An 18,785-nucleotide genomic window follows, 5' to 3' on the forward strand; every position below is an offset into this window, starting at 1 on the left:
CTGCAACATATACGAGGACTTGGAAAATTACTGTCAGGAAGGCGTGTACAGAAATATAAATTGCCTGTTCAAGATGACGTGCAAGAAGCCTGGGACAGGTCGCCTCAGTCTAAACCCACATGTGGACCCTCTGCCCCAAGACCTTCCACCTCTGCCTCCAGTCCCTACGCACACACAGGCAAATGGCCTGGGAAGCATGGGGAGATGGTGGTAGCTCCATACCAGGTGAAAAGCATACTCAAAATGTAAAGATATACTCATAAAGATATGGAAGAAAAAGCTTTTAAGTTTTTCTTCTGCCTGAGAGGAGCTAGACACGCTCCACTTTTGAAAGCCTGCTGCAGGCAGCAGCCATGGAACAGCAGGGATGAGGAGGGCTAACCCTCATCCCCTCGCTGGTGGAACAGTTCTGTTTTCCAAGAATTAAGTGTGAAATATTAATTGAAATGGGAACTGGAATTTGTGACTTCATCTCTTAGTTGGTTACTTTAACAGGGTAACTTTTCCTGATGCAGTGAGTATTTAATTCCCCCAATATAAAACATAGTAATCAAACAGTATTTGATCAAGTGCCTCTTGTCCACAGAAGAGACTTGAACCCCCATTACCCAGAGCCCGGGGCTCCCATGCGAGGCGGGACCTTTCCATCAAATTCTCCTTGTGCAACCTGGTCCCAAACCCAGCACACAGGAGACTAAGGTCCTCTGCCTAAACTTACTTCACTCACAGATGACAGGAAAGAATCATGATTATAAGAATAGAGAGAGCAGATACCATTTGTTATTCCATCATAAATTGTACCAGGTACTGTATTTTTGTTCAAATTAAAATGAGTGAAACTTCAGTGTCTTTTGTTTGCTCCTCATTGATTGCTGTTAAACCAAATGTTTCTCATTCTGTAATCAATACTTCTCTGCAAAAATAAACCAAGGCACTGACAAACAACTTTGCAGCACACTGCAGCTTTCCTTGTAGCGGACTTTGACAGCATGAAAAAACACTACCCCAACGAACAGAAAAAAAGAAGTGCATTGCTTATTGTACTTATTACAATTTTAACAGGCTGCTTACAGCTGAATCATTTTACTGTAACAAGACTTTATTAAATCAGCCAGCTATTGAAGCCAGAACTTTCCAACAGTGGCAGTTAATATGCCTTTGTCCTTTATTAATGTTTCCAGCTATACTGGGAAAACTGACAAATACTCTTAAACACTCAAAGCTTTCCCAGTGATGAAGTTATAGGTGTTTTTAAACCACTGTGAAGCATTAAGATATAAACAGTAATAACTTAAGCACTTGGAGGGTTCATGGAGGGAGAGAGAGCTTTATTTCCACGTCTCTTCAAAATAAACTTAAGGGTAAAATTATGTCGTTGCTTTGTAATCAAAATGAATTACCCTTTCATCTGATACAGGCTTTTACCACAGAGACAGTTCCTTGAATTATAATACAGCTCTAATTTTTTCCCCAATTATTTCATGATGTAATAATTTTTTCCTAACCTTATTCCCACTAAAGCTCTGCAACAGCAAGATATAAGTAGTATAAAAAGCATCTCCTAATTTTAGGCTGGTATCTTCTAGCTCTTTCATTCCAGTAAGAAAAAATGATGACTCTGGAATAGGATTCTGCTCCCAAAATGACAAGCTGCCCCGAATAAGCCAGGAAAATCTAATTGGCACTAAATAATTTGTATTAGCATTTTCTAAAACTGCCTTATAAACAGTTAAAGTGAGTAATTTCAAGCAAATAATTTATTTTTCACTATTAAGTTTTAATATGCTGATAGAGCTCTCCCTTTTGCCTCATAACAGACTAGTGCGTGTATTCCATGACTACCAGATGTAAACTTCAGGCTTTGCTTGGCTCTGAGATGAATAGCAGGATAGGAAACATTTATTATTACTAGTGATATTTTAGTGACAGTAGTTTACAGACTTTATATTCTTGGGTGATAACACTGCTCCAGAGCAATTCAAGTAAATTAGAAACACTTTCTTGGTATGGTTACTACTTCCGAATAAAATAACACTGGCTTTCATTGTGCAGTAGCTCAAAATTGCCACCATGTGGCAGGACAGCAACTTAATTTAGCATTATTTATGCTGCACTGATATGGTTTTAATTGCATCTGTACAACAGAATAACTGCTGTGCTGAAGCTCCTTTATCATTGCAAGCCTACAATTAATCTGAATTAGGCAGGCTATTACATGAGCAACGCTGTATATATAGTTGGAGTTGTAACATTTATTTTACAGATTTTTTTTCACAGAATAATTCATAAAGCCTTTCAACACAGAGCTAGATGGCTAGCACTACTGTCTGCCCATCTCCTTTGACAACTATGGTTCATGGCCACCCCTTGGAAAGGAAGCTCTTATTGCCAACAACTCTTTAACTCTGTGAAACATGCAACAAAGGCCACAGAAAATTGGAATTGCCATTAAAAATAAAGTAAAATGAAAACAAACACCACCACCAACACCAAAACCCACTCCTAGTCTTCCAGAATCAACCGAAGGCAAGTATGTGGTTGACTTTTCTTTTACCACCTTTCCTGGAGACACACCTGTAGATGTCTATTGGGTTACACCCAATCCACCACAGCGACACGCACCATTTGCAGACATGCTTTATGCAGGCGAACCACCTACATCCCCAGTAGCCACCATCACCTAGAACTTCTTAAAGATCATCTCCATATCATGTTTTCAAAGTTGAACACAGGCAAGGATTTTTTTTTTTTTTTTTTAATCCTGTCTCCCTCATACAACGATTATTGTTCATCCAAATTCACAACTGATAGCCCAATTTCCAAGACTGGTATTGATCCTCAGTTCTCAGCCTAATTCTTTTTCCATTTTGGATATATTATTTCCTCACAGGGGATGAGTGTAAAGAGAATAGTCTTACTGAACAACGAAGTCCCACACAGATCAAGTTTTTTTTTTCCATTATTAATCTTAAAATGATAATGCTTTTCAAAAATGAATTTGCAAATGTAATTGAGCTTTTAATAGCTTCAACAGACAGTAATTAAAGAAATTTCATTTCCCTAAATTAAACATAATGAAATGTTTTTCAAGATCAAGTAAAAACTTGGAAACAATATTAAGACAGAGATAATTCATATGAACACCTAGTATTCAGAAGTGTGCAGAACAAACTTCTGTCAATACCAAAATGAGAACCAGTGGAAGTAATACGTAATGTAATGGAAATTTTTTTCTCCCCTAACACATGTTAAATTTTAATAGCTGATTATAATTCCAAGCTCTTTGCTACACAGTTTTTTGATAAGGTGACATGATTATATTAAGACGTCTAACTAAGCACAGACATGGGATTTTTTGGTTTTTATGCTGTTTTAACTTGCAGTGCAGGCACAACACTGACCAAAGTTCTCTCAAGCGCTTTACACGTTCTTTGTTTTGTGCCCTACAGCAATGCTTTCAAAACAACTATCTGGGAAAAAAAAAAAAAAGTAATGGAAGTTTGTAAATAAAGAAATCTCTCACTTAGAGAAGAGTGTTTTGGCAAGAAAGCCAGTAGGCCAGCAAAACATTTAATTAAAACGTTGATGTTTCTTTACTGTTACCGTTCTACAACCAACAGAGACAAACATGAACTCTTCTTCCATATTTTCCTCTGCTGCTCAAAAACATGGCTGCAGAGAGTTACCCGTCCCTTCTGGAGGCAGAGGAAGGAACTGAAGAATGAATACCAGCCATTTTCACTGTTCTCGTTGACCACGTCCCTGAGAAGGCCAGCAGAACCTGAAGGAAGACTCATTGTGGGGTTGGTATTGCTTGGGGCTGGAGCTGCCAGCAGCAGACGGGTCTCTGCTTTACACTTGCTTTCTACTGCTGCTGTGCTGGGCAAAGGGCAAACAAAGCAGAAGAGTAAAGAGCAAGACAGGACCAAAAAACAAGAGTACCATGGCCTTCCGACGTTCCTTGTCCTGGTGGAAGAAGGTACCTTTCCTCACAGGACCTGACGGGGGCAGAACTACCACTGAACACTACAGGTCTGGGCCGTATGACAAAGGGTTGTTTCCACAGTTGCACATGCTCAGATTACATTTAATTTTTGATATGGCACAGTTGTGTTTTATAGTTAAGTAGTAGATAATTGCTGTCAGTTTAGATGAAGTTCCAGCCTAAGCACTATTGTGATTTCATATAAATAAAAAATAAAGTCCCATAAAGAACAAAGGAGAACCTTATTACAGTACTGTGCTATTTTGTTCATTGCTATTTTCATTAACTTGTGATTAGCACCAGGACTTATCGGCCATCAGAAACCAATCAACTTCTCCAAGCTGATTAATCCCCAAGATTAATTACAGTACAATCCACATAGCTGTGCACGATGTCTTCATCACTTAACGAGCACCGTGTGGCTTACACTTCACCACTGCAGGCACGACCCAGAGCAGCACCTCTCTGGGCTAGGTCAAACCGCAGGTAACGGTGGCTGCCGTTCCCAGCAGCTATGGATACCAGCCCAAATATAAAAATCCTTACACTTATAATTCACTCTTGGAAGTGCTAATAGAGGTATAACAGTGTATTGCTCAGAACGTGAACTGTGATGGACTGACACCTCCGTGGCAGCCAGCCCACCACCAAACGAGCTTTGAAGTCCCCTGTGCGCAGAGGCAGGCGATGGAGCACTGCCGTGACCCTCGCCACCTCTGCCGTGGTCAGCATCCCCCTGCTGGGGGTTACTGTCACAGCGTAAATTACTTCTGCTTATCTGAAATGAACGTGAACCTACGCCCAAAGCAAATGTTTTTTTCCCCCCGTAAATGACCAACGTGTTCGTTAGATGATATGAACGGCTTCTTTTCTAAATGGCTGAGTGCTCACAGAACAAATGGGCACGTGGCTGAACCAAGCATTTCCCACTTGGATCTGTCTTAGAGAGATAGGAGGTAGGCAGCAGAGCACACACAGGAAAAGCATTAAAAAAATAAGTAATAACTTCTAAGAGTTTTATTTGGTGTAACAGGATAGGCCAGTGGAACTGTGCTTCACCACTCCAGGGACCTCTGGTATTTACTCAGAAGCTAGGAGTAGCACGCATTTCCTGCCCCGATGCTAGGGACAGCGAACATTTCGTCACTGTCTGGACTTCTTATGAATGTATTTGTATTTTCTGCTAATAAATAGGATATCAAGACGTTACCTGAAATAGATGCCAGGCTAAACAAGAATGAGGACAGGAGATACAGAACTGATCACGATGATTGTCAGAAGTGGTTCAGAAACATCTGCAGTGCCACCATGCCCCCACGCATCTGGGATATGCTGATATTTTAGTTTCCACACACACTTCTTTTTGCCTGTCTCAGCTGACACACTCAACACCTCCGGCATCACTGTTTTGCTGCTAGCTACCTTTCCATCTAGCATTTCTATTTCCCAGACTCTTTACAGCATTGCTCATGAACATGTCAGATCTTATTACAATTTTTTCTGTGTTCACTTGAAGAGTCCATTTATGGCTGGTAAGTAACTGCAAAAAAAGGCACCTTATTTACTCAGCTGTTTCATGCACGTATTCCAGAGGCCTATTGCTTTAGTTTTCTGACGAATGGACCTCTATCATTTTCACTCCTTAAGCACTGCAGGCACCGCTGTAAGCAGTGGGGAAATACGGTGCGTTTTTTGTTGGCTGGCACATCTTAAATGGTATTTTTAACAGAGCTGCCACTGCAAAATCTTTATGAGGGCTGATGATGCGCTCATCCAGAAGAACTGACATCACTTGCAGAGGCCAGACTGAGTTTGCAAGCCTGGTAGATGGAAGAACTTGAAAGAAAAAAAAAAAAAAAAAAAAAAAAAGAGAAAAAAAATTTACATCGTGTTTTACATTTGTTCACTGGTCCAACCGGAGTAATTGGAAGACTGTATCACAACCTGATAGCATTTTGCAGAGTCCCTTTTCAGTAATAGGTTCACTTCAATGTCTATTCGAGTTTCTACAGACCAATTTCAGCTCAACTCTAAGCACCAGCCAGGCTCTACCCCTTTAGTCTCCTTTCCTTACTAGAACAGGTGGGCTAGGTATACTTCTACAGGAGAAGATCAAAAACAGATACAAAGCCTCTGACATCGAGCTCTCTGGTTTTCATTTCCACATTTATCTATTTACATAGGATATAACTTTTATTGCATCTAACCACAGTTTATTCTAATTTGTTAATTGCACTTAGTCATGTACTCATCTCTCATTTAAGACACGACTAAGAAGTCTGCTATTTTCCAACCTAACAGCAAACGTTGACAATTACAGCTGCTTGATTTTCTTGAAGAAAAATAGAAAAGATGTTTCTTTCTTTACAGAAGTGCCAACTACTGAAACCAAAGAGTGCAACTTTCTTCTCTGCTGCCTCTTCCACCTTCACACTGGTTGAAAATACCATAGAGAAGGAGGTGCAGCTATTAGGCTGAGAGAAGATCTGTCCCTGAACAACAGAACACTTAACCACATAATTAACATGCTGTGTTCTTTCCAGTCGAGACCTTCCACGTGCATTTTCTATTGTGTAGAGCACTAGAATAGGAATCAGGGGAATCGTGCTAAATTTTTGGTACGTTTTGGCCAGCACACCAAGGCTTCCCGTCGCTTCCACACAAGGTTCCCTTACAGATGCTTGTAAAAGCAACAGAGCGACCACCCCCGAATCACGAGTGCTCAGCAATGCTTTCGAGATTGCCTGGTTCACAGCCACACCGGGTTTGTCTGTCCACTGGGTGTAAGAAGCATCAGGAGCAAACTACTTGTAATTATGTAGTGCTCACGCTGTGGCGAGAAATTTCGCTGTTTATCTCCAAAACAGGAAATTTGCTGTTCACTAATGCTTCTGTGGACTGCTGGAATATATTACTACAGCAAACAACTTCCTATAACTCACTCAAGGCATCAGGCTTGATATCAATTTCCATACAGGTGAAATATGAACAATCTTTATCTAAATAGGGCTGAAAAGAAAGAACCCAGCTGCACTGACCACAGAGGCAAAGTCAAACAGAGCTGGGCTCACTGGAACAAGGGTGCACAAGAGTTTTGGTCAATTATTCAGCTGTTGTGGGGACAGGGGGATGAATCCCAGCTAGTACTGGTGGCTCTGCCCCTGCCCTGGCATCCAGAACCAAGTCAAGAGCTACATGGGAAGAACAAAGCTGAGAGAAGTTTCTTCATCCCATTTGCATTAAATTTCCAGAAACTTGATGTTCTTGCTTCCTCAGGGCTCACACGGATATTTCTGCAAACCTGTTTATGCCCCATATAAAGCTCTTCCTTCTGTAATGCGTTTTACACTCCTCCTTCACACCCTTTCATTCACCTCTTCCTACTTGTTCCAGTTTGTGAGCAGGCTTCCCTTACCAGCTGATGTAACATACAGCTGCTGAATGCAACCAACAACTCCGAAAAGCCAGTTTTAGCATGAAAATACTTTTCAGCTTCTGATTTAAGGCACATCTTTTCGTACAGTATCTCCCACATCACAAGTTTTCCATCTGAGGGGGTAACATCACCTCAGCAACATCTGTTGGGCAATTGTACGTAGCACAAGATTTCCAACAACGGCCTGGGAATCATGACCAGCTCCTCCAGCGACAGCCATGGGGAAAGTTTTTTGACTGGAAAACTCTGCCAGTCAGTGCTCCAGGGCGCTTGTTAATGGATACTACCAGAAACAGGATGTTCCCAAGAGATAACAATTTTTCTCTGGCACTCGGAAATCATTTCTAAATAAGCAGTGTCACCATGGATGCCAATCACAAATCTGCAGTGTAAAGATGTAATTACAAAATGCCTGCTGCACGGCCTGCGCATACTGAGCCAAATTCCCTCTCGGTATTCATCCCAAGTGGCTGGGCTGTGATTATCCACAGCACATCAGTACCCCCGGGCTCCAAACGGCTCTCAGCACTACTTACAAGCGTAGTAAGATCCTGCCTCTTCCCCAACAAGTTCACTACCTACGCTGGCAGTCACACAGCTAGCAGAAGAGTCAGAATAGAGGCGGTTTGACACATAAGCTATTTGGATCAGACATTAAGCATTTTCCAAGATTATAAAAGAATTCGGTGGCGGAGGTAGTATTCTGCCTTGTACAATGCTAAAGCTAAAGAAGAATATGACCTTTAATGAGAACAGTGAGTAGGGATTTTATCCACCTGGTTATCTGAAGTCCACAGCAGTTATTGGAAAGAAAGCGCGACTTATCAGCACAGTTTGGAGAATGAGTGAAAGCCGCTTCACAGCCAGGTAAGGCCCTGTATCAGGCCTGGTACTTTTATTTGTATTAGTTTCCAGAATAACTGCAGAGTGCATCATGCCAAGTGGTATGAAAATAACACAGTCTAAACATCACGGTCATTCCCACAGTCTAGACAGTCTCCTCTCGCAGGACATTTAAGCAAGTCTGATCACCAATTCCAGACTTGGAAAACTATGTCATGAGATCTTCGTTATGAAAGATCCCATAGAATATCAAAAGATGCTTTATCACAATGCAATGAGCATAGAGCCAAAACAAACATAAAGTATGTAAAAGCAAATTCCTGACAAAGCAAAAACTGAATTAAAGATTATGAGACTGAAGTAGGGCGGAAAAGAGAGGAAGAATCATAGTTGATAGCTCAAGCCATATGGATCTATGCAAAGCTATGTAAGCTTAATATACAATTTCCTCATTCTATTTTAATATTTCTTTTAAACCTTGAACCAAAGTTGCAGAGAGTAAGGTGATTATGAAATGCCAAGAGGAAAAAGCAACAAACAAACAAAAACAACAAAGCAAACCTTTGCTTAATGGCATAAAGAACAGTCACAAGTTCAAGTCTTGCTCTGGCTGCTGTGACTAGTTTTCACATCTACTTGAAAAGTGCTCCGTGCTCTGAAACAAGCAAATAGTTTTTTCCAGTTTCTCCTATCTCTGTTTCACTCATCTCCAATAGACTATTTTCTGTCTATATATGTTCTAGGAACCGGACAAGACACTGATACATTTTGATGTTACCTTGGTGCTGCAGAACTCAAGTATGGAACAGGACTCCATTGCACGAGATGCTGAACAGAGCTGGTGCAGTAAAGTTTTACTCTAATATGATGCAATCTAAAGCAGTGTTTGAGCTGACTCATTCTAAGGGTCAGCACCAACTTAATGGTACAAGCTCAAAGAGCACTGCATTCATTTAAATAAATGGGCATTTAATGGAATCACAACTGAGCGATACTCCTGGTACATAAACTTTGTCCTTCCTCATGCAGAAACTTTGTTTCTCTCTCTCCTGATAACCTTTTCTTCCACATCTGAAAAATAAGGTCATTCTGCTGGACCCAGACAAAAAAGTGCCTTGGTTTGTGTATTACCTAGTGCCACATACCAAAAAAAAAAATAAAGAAGATATATTTAAGTTCACATTTCTATGATAACAACAATGAAGAAATTAAAACCTTACTTTCTGCATCTCTCCAGCAGTGAAAATGCTCACTGACATTGGTTGGCTTGATTAGACAGAGGCAAATTTAGGGAATCAGTATTGCTGCATGGCCGCACCCTCTCTGCCTTGTTTTAGCCATGTTCTATGCAACAAATCAGTAACCAGCTCCAATTGCCACGAGGGCAACTGCAATGCAACAACCCAGAGAACCACTGGAAGAGTTGATACAGATGCTGTAACGGGAAAAAGTTGGAATTTTTCAGAGGGATATTGTGACCAGAGCTGCATCAGTGGACTGAAACCAGTAAGACAACAGTTCTTCTTTGGTCTCACAAGAGGGCCTACAAGACTTGAGAACAAAACCTAAAAATACTAACAAAGAGGTTTATTTAAAACAAACAAACAAAAAAAACCAACACCAAGTATATCACAGGGGTTTTGCTCCCATTAATCTGTATAAATTTACCTTCCCAGTTTGCAGGAAATTCCAACTGTTGGCCCACTTTATCCATTCACCTTTCCTCTTCAGACCCTCAGACGCTGCGACTAATTCAGCGCTAGCCGAGATTGCTTTCCGGCATTAGAGAAAAGCTGACCGTAAACGCTCTGCCTGTTCAGGCTGCAGAACGACGGCTCTATTCAGGTCATCCTTGCAAGAATATTAATCCAGTGAGTGTGCAGCTTCCCAGAGTCAACTCATGCCATTGCCTGGAGGAGTCCAGGATTGCAGAGCTTAACCTTTGATATGAAAATGGCTGCAATTCACTGTTATTAGTGCATGTGCGCATCACTCCTGTTAGGCAGTGAGGTATTGCCTAGAGCGGGGTACAGCTGTTTCGAGTCATAAAGTGGGATTTGCTTCACGTTGAAGCCAACTGCCGCTCTGATAGCAAATATATCCACAGATACTATGAGACTGCACGTGCTTTTTCTGTGCTGCCTTCAACATCCCGTGCCTTTGTTATCTAATGTATAAATGGCAACTTCCACTTGAGGGCAATTTAGTTTATGACATACTTTCTACAGATTGCCTCTTCCAGACCTTATATAAATGCATTTTGTATATGTATATTTTCTCTGTTCAATGATTCTTATATAATGCTATTTCTCTCTTTTTTATGTTGACTAAATACTTCCAGAGACTTGTTGGAGAGACAAACCACTTTTGGTAGATTCCAGCAGGAGAGGCAAAATTTATTTCTGGTCCTTTGGATTTAACAATGGTCTTCCTCAGTGCTGGCACCTACAGCAGCAACCCAGACAAGAGCAGCAAGAGAATACCAAAATTGAGGACAGCGTATCGCTGCCTCTACAGTGCCAAATACCAAGAGTCCCTACAAAGCTCAGCTTGTTTTCAAATACCATACCTAATATTTTCCAACTCAGAAACAAAACAAACAAAAACCCATAAATTCCAGCGAACCAAAAATGACTGGGTTTGTATTCTGCTTTTACAGTAAGTCACATATCTGCGCTTGAACAGATGGTTTGTTTTTTAACAGGGCTTTGGACATAGGTGTTATTTTAAGTGAACGTAGCTCCCTCTCCTGGTTGAAAGCCAGATTCAGAAAGGCCACTAACTGGGGCAGGGGGAATTGTCTAGCATCTTTTTATCCCTGTATATGCTCACACGATTTCTATTACGTTTTAAACGACAAGACTGAAAGTAAATTGGTTTTAACGAATATGTTCCTTAAAATTTATTGTTCATTGTTGGTGACCAAACCAGGCTCTGAAATTAATTAACCAGGAACTGACATAGGCCTGAAAGGCAGAATTATTCTAAGCAGACATAATCAGGCTTTTAATACTTCAGTTTCAGAAGAGTGAGCAATTTGATTTTTTTTTTAGCTTTAAAATAACTCTTGAAAGGTCTAACTACCTTAACTCACAAAGAATCCTTAGATTCATAAAGTCCATAAAATAAAATAAAAAAAAAAGAAAATGTCTATGTGCTTGCAAATTTGAAGAAACCAAACCAAATATATATATATATATATATACACACACATACATACATGCACACACACACTTAGGATGTGTAAGGATCTAAAAAGAACTAAAATACTTTCCTGGATTACAAATTCTAAAACAACTGAAGATGAAACTGCTAAGTTGTGGATGAGGACATTTGGCCTAATGAGGTATGGACAATTAATGAGGTCCAGGAGCATTAAAGCAGGTTTGCAGAGAATTTCAATAGCCATTATTGATGTTAACTACTACTAATGCCACCTAGTTTCTCTGACGGCCGTATGACAAAGTTTCTAAGAAAAAGGAGCTAGACAGCATGGCTGGTTGTATAAATACACAGCTTCACCGAGAAGGCACGAGGGTCAGACTGCTCCTTTCTGGCTTAGGATGTTGAATATTCAAAGAGACATTTTACAACAGCAGCTTTGCCTCTCTCTCTCTCTGCTACTTTCTAATTAGAGCACAGAAAGATGATTTCATAGATGTAAGGACCCAGAAGTTGGGAAAGATAATTTAGCCTTTTGTACCTCATCTTTAACACTTCATTTATTACTAAATATCATCTATTTTTGCATGACCCGGGTGCTTCTGCAGCTCTCCCGGCTGCCCCTGGCCATGGTGCAGACCCATCACGCCGATGACAGCAAGTGCCCCCCAGCCGCGGCATCGCATCGCGCTGCCATCCGTCAGGCTGGAGCTCACGCACAACCTCATGATTCCCTCTCAGGCGTAAGGGCAAGGTGCCTGGTGCAGATGTGAGGGGCCGGGCCTCTGGAAATGCTGCCTGTGCTCCTTTTAAGAAGGCTCCCTGCTTGATGATTAGTGAGGCAGCGTGAGTATCAGCTTCGGCGCTGAGCACACAGCGGGAACATCGCACAAGACAGGGTGCCTGGCCAGCGCTGGGAGCCAGGAGAGGTACACGCAGCTTTTTGGAGGGGAAACAGGTGCAGAAAAAGGGCAACTTCCTATAATCATGGCCTGCCTCTATAAATGCGCATTTCCATCTTCATGCAAAAAAAGACGGAGATTTAGCTTTCTATTTCCAACTTCATTTCACTTCAGCTCAACACAGCATCATCAGGCAGGGCTCTGATCTCCTCTTTCTTCTCACCAAAACCTTATACCTACATTAAAGTGAAAGAGGAAACAACTGAAATTACACACAAAACAACCTGGAGCTTGGAAAAGTAGAGAATACGGTCAGAGTCTCTACTGATTTTAATAAGATTTCAATCAAGACCTTTTCTGCACTCTAGCACATCCATGTGAATGCTCCAGTTCAGCAGCCCATGATGAGAAGAGGGAGCAAGAGAGAGATCTTATCACAGCTGATTACATTAGAAGTTCAGCTTCAATCTGGGAAAAAGATTGGTTTGCATTTCAATCCCAGCGGTTTTGCAAGAGGCTGTTATGTATATCTAAAAAATTACATTTAAAAAAGTTGTAACAAGCAAAAGTGACTCCGTTCCTAGTAATAATGGGGTATCTTACTGCAGGGAGACTTTTCCTGCCTTTCCCTTTCACTTCTTCCACTCTTTATTTTAAGACTTGCAGTCTCTAGTATTTTATAGCAAAAACTGTTTGTAAAGCAAGAATTGTGCTGATCGCATCAGAACTCATTAATATAACTTGTTTTTCCATTATTAGCACCATCTGAGCCTGTTGAAAGCCTTAACCAGGGCTTTAATTTTTCCACAGAGAGCTTTAAATTAATTAGTGGTTTACATGCTAACAAAGAATCTGATACATTCATAAATCAATCTAATGCAGAAGGATTACCAGAGGGTGGAAACCTATTCAGTGGGGACCTCACATTCAGTTAACATGGTGGTTTTTAACAAAAGGGTGCAGGTGTGGAATAGACAGACACCGGGAAGAGCCCACGATAATCACTTTGCATCACTTAAATACGCAGCGGGACACATGGTAAATCAGAGCCTAGGGCCCACCCTAAGTGAAAGCCATGTACACATAAAAGGCACCATCATCCCACTTTAACCTTCACAGCTAAATTGCCAAAGTGGCACAATTTCTTTTGTGTAGGTTACAGGCCACTGAACTAATGGAAAATAGAGTAGATTTAAAGTACTTGGATGCAGAAGTACAAACTAATGAAGCAACCCTGTAACATGTACGCATATAAAAGGATCGAATAAATAAAATATCGAACTTTTTCTAGGTAATTATTAATTGAAGTTATTAAAACATGATGTATTTCTGTGTATATTTGGTTCACTCAAGGTATTTAATCTAGATGTCTGCTAACACAACACTTGATCTATCACAAGGACTCTTCTATGTAACTATGGAATAGTTTTTCTTGTATTTTTCCTAACCCGGCATTGTTCACTGTTAATAAAATCTCACAAGAATGAACGCTTTTCCTGGTATTGTTCTGTGTCCTAAAGGTCCAAAGTCCCCGAAGTCGGGCACTTAAAGTTTGGTAAAAACATTTGTATTTAATGAGTCAAAAAAAAAGAAAAAAAGAGTTTCTAGTTTTTATGATCTTTTGAAATAAACACTTCATCTATTTTGAAAGCTGTTAATTTTAATAATGGAGACACGTGCACAGTCTCCATCAAATTCATACACACTGTACACATGAAGAGATCGTATTCTTTTCCTTTACAGAAAGGTAAAATATCTTTAATGAGTCAGAAGTAACATGACTAAGAAAATTTCTAAAATGCACATTAAAGAACTGAAGGCCACAAGCAAAAGAGCCACACCACAGCTAGGCTCACTGCTGCTAGTGCTTCCAGTAGCTTGACTGGCAGCAGAGCAGATGTGCCTTCTGGTAATGACTAATCATTAATATTTACTGATGAGAAACTTGAGCAATTGTCAGGTATTCACAGTCTAAATTTATTTGGTTCTCCTCATTCAAACAATTTATAAATACACGCTCATGCAATCTTATGTATGAGGTATCAGATTTCCATACAACCACAAGGAAAAAACGGGATCTCAGAGTCAACTCATATATTTTTGGTGATGAACACTAGTCTTGAAATGCAAGACTTTCACTTATTCTCTTCTTTAGAGTATCTTCTGGTACATATCTACTTCCAATAATCCAGTCATGAAAAATACAACTCCGGGACATATGAAAAAATACATTTCTACAGGGACTGTTGTGGAGCAGACACACTGGTATCACACACAGTACAGCATGCCTGATCTTTTAGCCTTAGCTTTATAAAAGATCTCCTCATAAAAACCACATTTCATCATCGCTCACCGTGTTATTTACACAGATGTGCAAATCCATTCTTGAGCAAAGATATCACAGCTTAACTAGGTTCTACAGCACGTGCTTAGTGTTGATTGCTTGATGTTGTTTCTGTGTCCGAGCAGGCCTCGCCACAGCGGTTCCTGTGCTGGTGGGTGAGGGCGAGCACAAGCCTCCCCTGCCTCGGCTTCCAGGGACCGCATGTGAAACGCAGCAGCTGGCTGCAGGTACCGCAAATACTAACTGATGGCCCCCCGCGCAGGGAAGCAAGTCATAAATAGCATATTCTCCACAGGATTCCTGCAGGGAAGGCAATAGTGAAGTCTACGCACAGCTTTCTCACACAGCGATCAAACAGGCGCCAGACGGAAAGCAGGCAGGACAGGCCGAACCTGACGGCACCATGCGCTGTCCTGCAGCCACGCGGTGCCAGGGACAAACGCCTCTGGCCCTCTGACTCTGCGCATCCTAGAAGTGGCTGTGGGTTGCTGTAATGCCACTGCTTCTTACCCTCATGACCCTTCTGTATCACAAAACCCAAATAAAATGTATTTTTTTTGAAGTAAGGAAGGAGCACTGGCACGGTACTAAACGAGGTGCCCCCTGCAGAAAGGTTTGGTGATGTTCTGTGCGGTTTGCAGAGGCAGGAGAGGCAGCACGGCTCTTCCTGCAGGCTGCTTTCCGCCTACCCCACAGCGTGTACGAATAATGCTCCATGCGAGACAGCACAGCGCTAATGGCAGCAACTGCCGTCACCCCTGCCCTTCCCAAATGAAAGCGTTAGCTCACTGAAAGGCCAAAGCCAAAGGCTTGCTCTGCCCGAAATCCCCCTCCAAAATTTCTCTCTACATCTCTCCTAAGAACGTGCCCTGAGACCGGCCTGTGACGCAGGCTCCGTGCTCCGTGCCCCAGGAATACAGCCTACCTGAGTTACTTGGTCCACAGCCTCGCCTGCATTCAGATACTCCATCTCCTGGACCCATACTGCTTCCACACTGCTCACAGCTGAGTTCATTAATGTTAATTAATGACTGCTGTGTTTCATATTAAAATTACCGGCTCTGAGCTCTGAGACACAGGCAAGTTTCCATACATCAGCTGCTTCAAAGCAATTGTCTCTACAGGCGCACTCTGCCTCAGCAGTAGTTGCAGGATAATTGTGGAAATGACCCCTCGGGGAAGAGCAGGAAAACAGTCTGATATTTACCTTGGGGAGAGACTGCACCCCTGGGGAGCTACCTGTCAGCTCGTAATGGGTTACAGCACTCAGCCTCACAACCAATTATCCAAAATCACACTCTGCTTAGCAGTGCCATGTGAGGAATCTCACAAGCCCGCAGTAAAAGGCACCCAGAGTGCCTGACCCCTAGGAGATGAAACCACCAGGTGGGTGCAACACCAAGGCCAGAAGCCCAAGCCTGGGGCTTTTCCAGGGCCCCACTGCTTCCCTGCCCTGCTGCAGCCCTATGCTGCCCTCTCCCAAAGGCATGTTATCGTCTCCAAGCTGCTGAGAGCTGCTAGGACAGAGGAAGCTCAATTCCCGTTATTCTGTGCAGTTCCTTGAGTCCAAGAAGTATGTAAGCAAAAGTTATTGAACAGTAAATAAAAGGAATTGTAATGGTCTTTGAATCTGAGTGTCATTTGTCAGGCAGTGAGGTCTTGCAGCAGTTCACTTGTTATGACAACTGTTCTTCCACCATAAATTACTTCAGGACAGTGACAACCTACAAATTATAGGTTTTCTACTGAAAATAGGGGGTCTCTGGAATCACATATACCAAAAGCATTACCAGGTCTAGAAGGTTAATCACTGTTGCTTATTTCATGAAGTCTTGAATTATCCCGCTAAGTGTATTTTACATGCAATATATTATATTAGTTCTATGCCTCCAAGGGAAAGATAGTTTAAAAAAATTAAAGGAAACACTTCAAATACAGTAAACAGCTCTTTTCAGATTTTGAAAATTGTTTATGCTGGAAACTAAAATGCAATTCTAAACCCCATGCCTGATCTTTGCCATCCTTCCTGAGGCAAAATCCCATCTGAAGTCAGCAGGAGTTACATCGTGGTTATAGACTGCTGGATTATGGCTCAACGTGACAGAAGTTCGCTTCTCAGTTCCTAGAGAACTTCTGCCTCAACACACACACCATAACCAAGTGCCCAATCTGCCTGACTGCTTAACTCTCACAACTTCCTGGTGGCCAAATCAGCCATAGTGCAGACCCAAGGGGGCTGTCTTGGGGCAGTGCTTGCACCATGCCTGGCACACAGCAGGGGCTCGGTGCAAATCCCACTGCCCTCCTTCCCCTCACTACAAACTGTGGGAATTGCCAAGGCTCCTGTCCCTGCAGAGTCCCGTCAGCCACCCCGACTCTGTTCTGGAGCTGCACGTGGCTATCGTCATATGGTTCATGGCAGGTTTCTCCTACCTGTCACCCACATCCCTCTAAATCTTGTTGCATTGCATTCATCACTAATAATGATTTATAAAATGCACTCACTGGAGGCAGCTGGGATTTTAAGGACTTTGAATCACACGGCTAACTGAGTATACAGACCCTCTACAGCTTCTCTCCACCAGGTTAAACAAGCTTTGCCCCCAAATTATTTCACAGCCAACTATGAGATTCACTCAGATCAACAGCAGCTTCCTGAGTACGTCTGAGGGAGCTCATTTGGGTTTTGAATTTGTCTGCTTTATTATCCTGTGGAAGCCTACGACATCTTACCCAAAGACAGGGACAAACAAACTTCTTAACAGATGGGAAGAGTTCCTCAGATATTAAGTAATTAAGCACATTCTGTACATGTTGGCTCCAAGAGAAAATTGTTTTGAAGAGATAAGGCACTCTATTAATTGAGAGCTCTGGTTAACCAAAAATCAGTCACTTCAACTTTTGCTCACAAGCCTAATCTCAAACTGCTGTGTGAAAAATGAAGATATAAAGAGCATTACATGATTTACAAATTGATTGGATTGACTTTTTTTTTTTAAAGCTTCCATGTTTGCATTCTTCCATTTTTCTGCAGTTGGCCAAGATTTAACAGGCAACTAAATCTACGGCATTTTGATCTGAAATTGCCCTTCTGTGCTCATGATCTTGCTTGCCTTGCTTCCCAATCCAGTAAGCACCATCAGCAGGGAAATGGAAGCAGCTTTTTGCTACCTAAGGTTTCCCCAGAAGCCAAGGTAGAGCCTTGAGTTTCCTCAGAGGTATGAATGCATGGTTTGCACCCATTGTTACAGCCACGACTGCCTTACTACTCGGGTGTTCATCTTCAGCAAGACAAAATGGACCTAAGGCCTGGACAGAAGCAGTAAAGTAAGAATCGCAAAGCAGACGGTTGCCGCAGCTTACCATGGTTCCTTCACTCTTACTTTGTGCAACTTCTCGCTGCAGCCGAGCCACAGACAGCTTCTCCCTATGGAAAGAAAAGCGTGTGAATAGCATTTCATTTGTCACTGGCAGAGAGGACGCACCACATCCACGTTACGGTGGCGTTCCTACACGTCGCTTGGGTAACCCTCCTGGCAGAGCTCTGCCATATTTCTTTGAGGTATTTAGCAGCTGTGTTATTGTTTCATTTTGTGGCAGTCTGACAGAACTGACAATAAATCAACAGCATCTCATCATCATTTGCTCCGCTCAAACACCAAAACAGCTCATCACGCCGCTGGTATGGAAGCAGACCATGCAAATCAGGCCGTGTGATTTGTTTTCCTGCAGCCTTGCACATCAGCCTTTTCTGCACTACATTACCACCAGCTAGAAGACTGATAAATTACCAGTAAATGTATGCATAAAATTATATATATAAAAAAAAGTTCAATTCCTAAACATACTGTACATATTTTGCAATTTTATTCTTTTTATTAACCTTTTTTTGGTATAAGGCTCTTACCCAAATCTTCCTCTTGACTCATATAGCAACTAACTTGCTTAATTAAGAATTTGGCAATCACAACGCAATTTCTTCTGAAAAGTTGTAAGAAAGGAATGGAATTATGTTTTCAGTATATGTAGAAAGGGAGAGATTTTCACAGTGTATGGACTGGGAGAATGCAGCACGTACCAAGTATGTGAACTACAAAACCCAGACACTGCAAA

General features: G+C 41.7%; 1 protein-coding gene across 1 annotated transcript in view; it reads right to left on the minus strand.

Moving 5' to 3' along the window:
* Positions 1-18,785, minus strand: part of NCKAP5 (NCK associated protein 5) — a 366,387-nt gene that overhangs the window by 192,498 nt on the left and 155,104 nt on the right. The window contains exon 4 of the mRNA XM_035556100.2: positions 18,036-18,099. Coding sequence (XP_035411993.1) covers positions 18,036-18,099 — 64 coding nt within the window. The remainder of the gene's footprint in view (positions 1-18,035; positions 18,100-18,785) is intronic.

Source organism: Cygnus atratus, chromosome 6 (genome assembly GCF_013377495.2).
Source record: "Cygnus atratus isolate AKBS03 ecotype Queensland, Australia chromosome 6, CAtr_DNAZoo_HiC_assembly, whole genome shotgun sequence".
Classification (NCBI taxonomy): domain Eukaryota; kingdom Metazoa; phylum Chordata; class Aves; order Anseriformes; family Anatidae; genus Cygnus; species Cygnus atratus.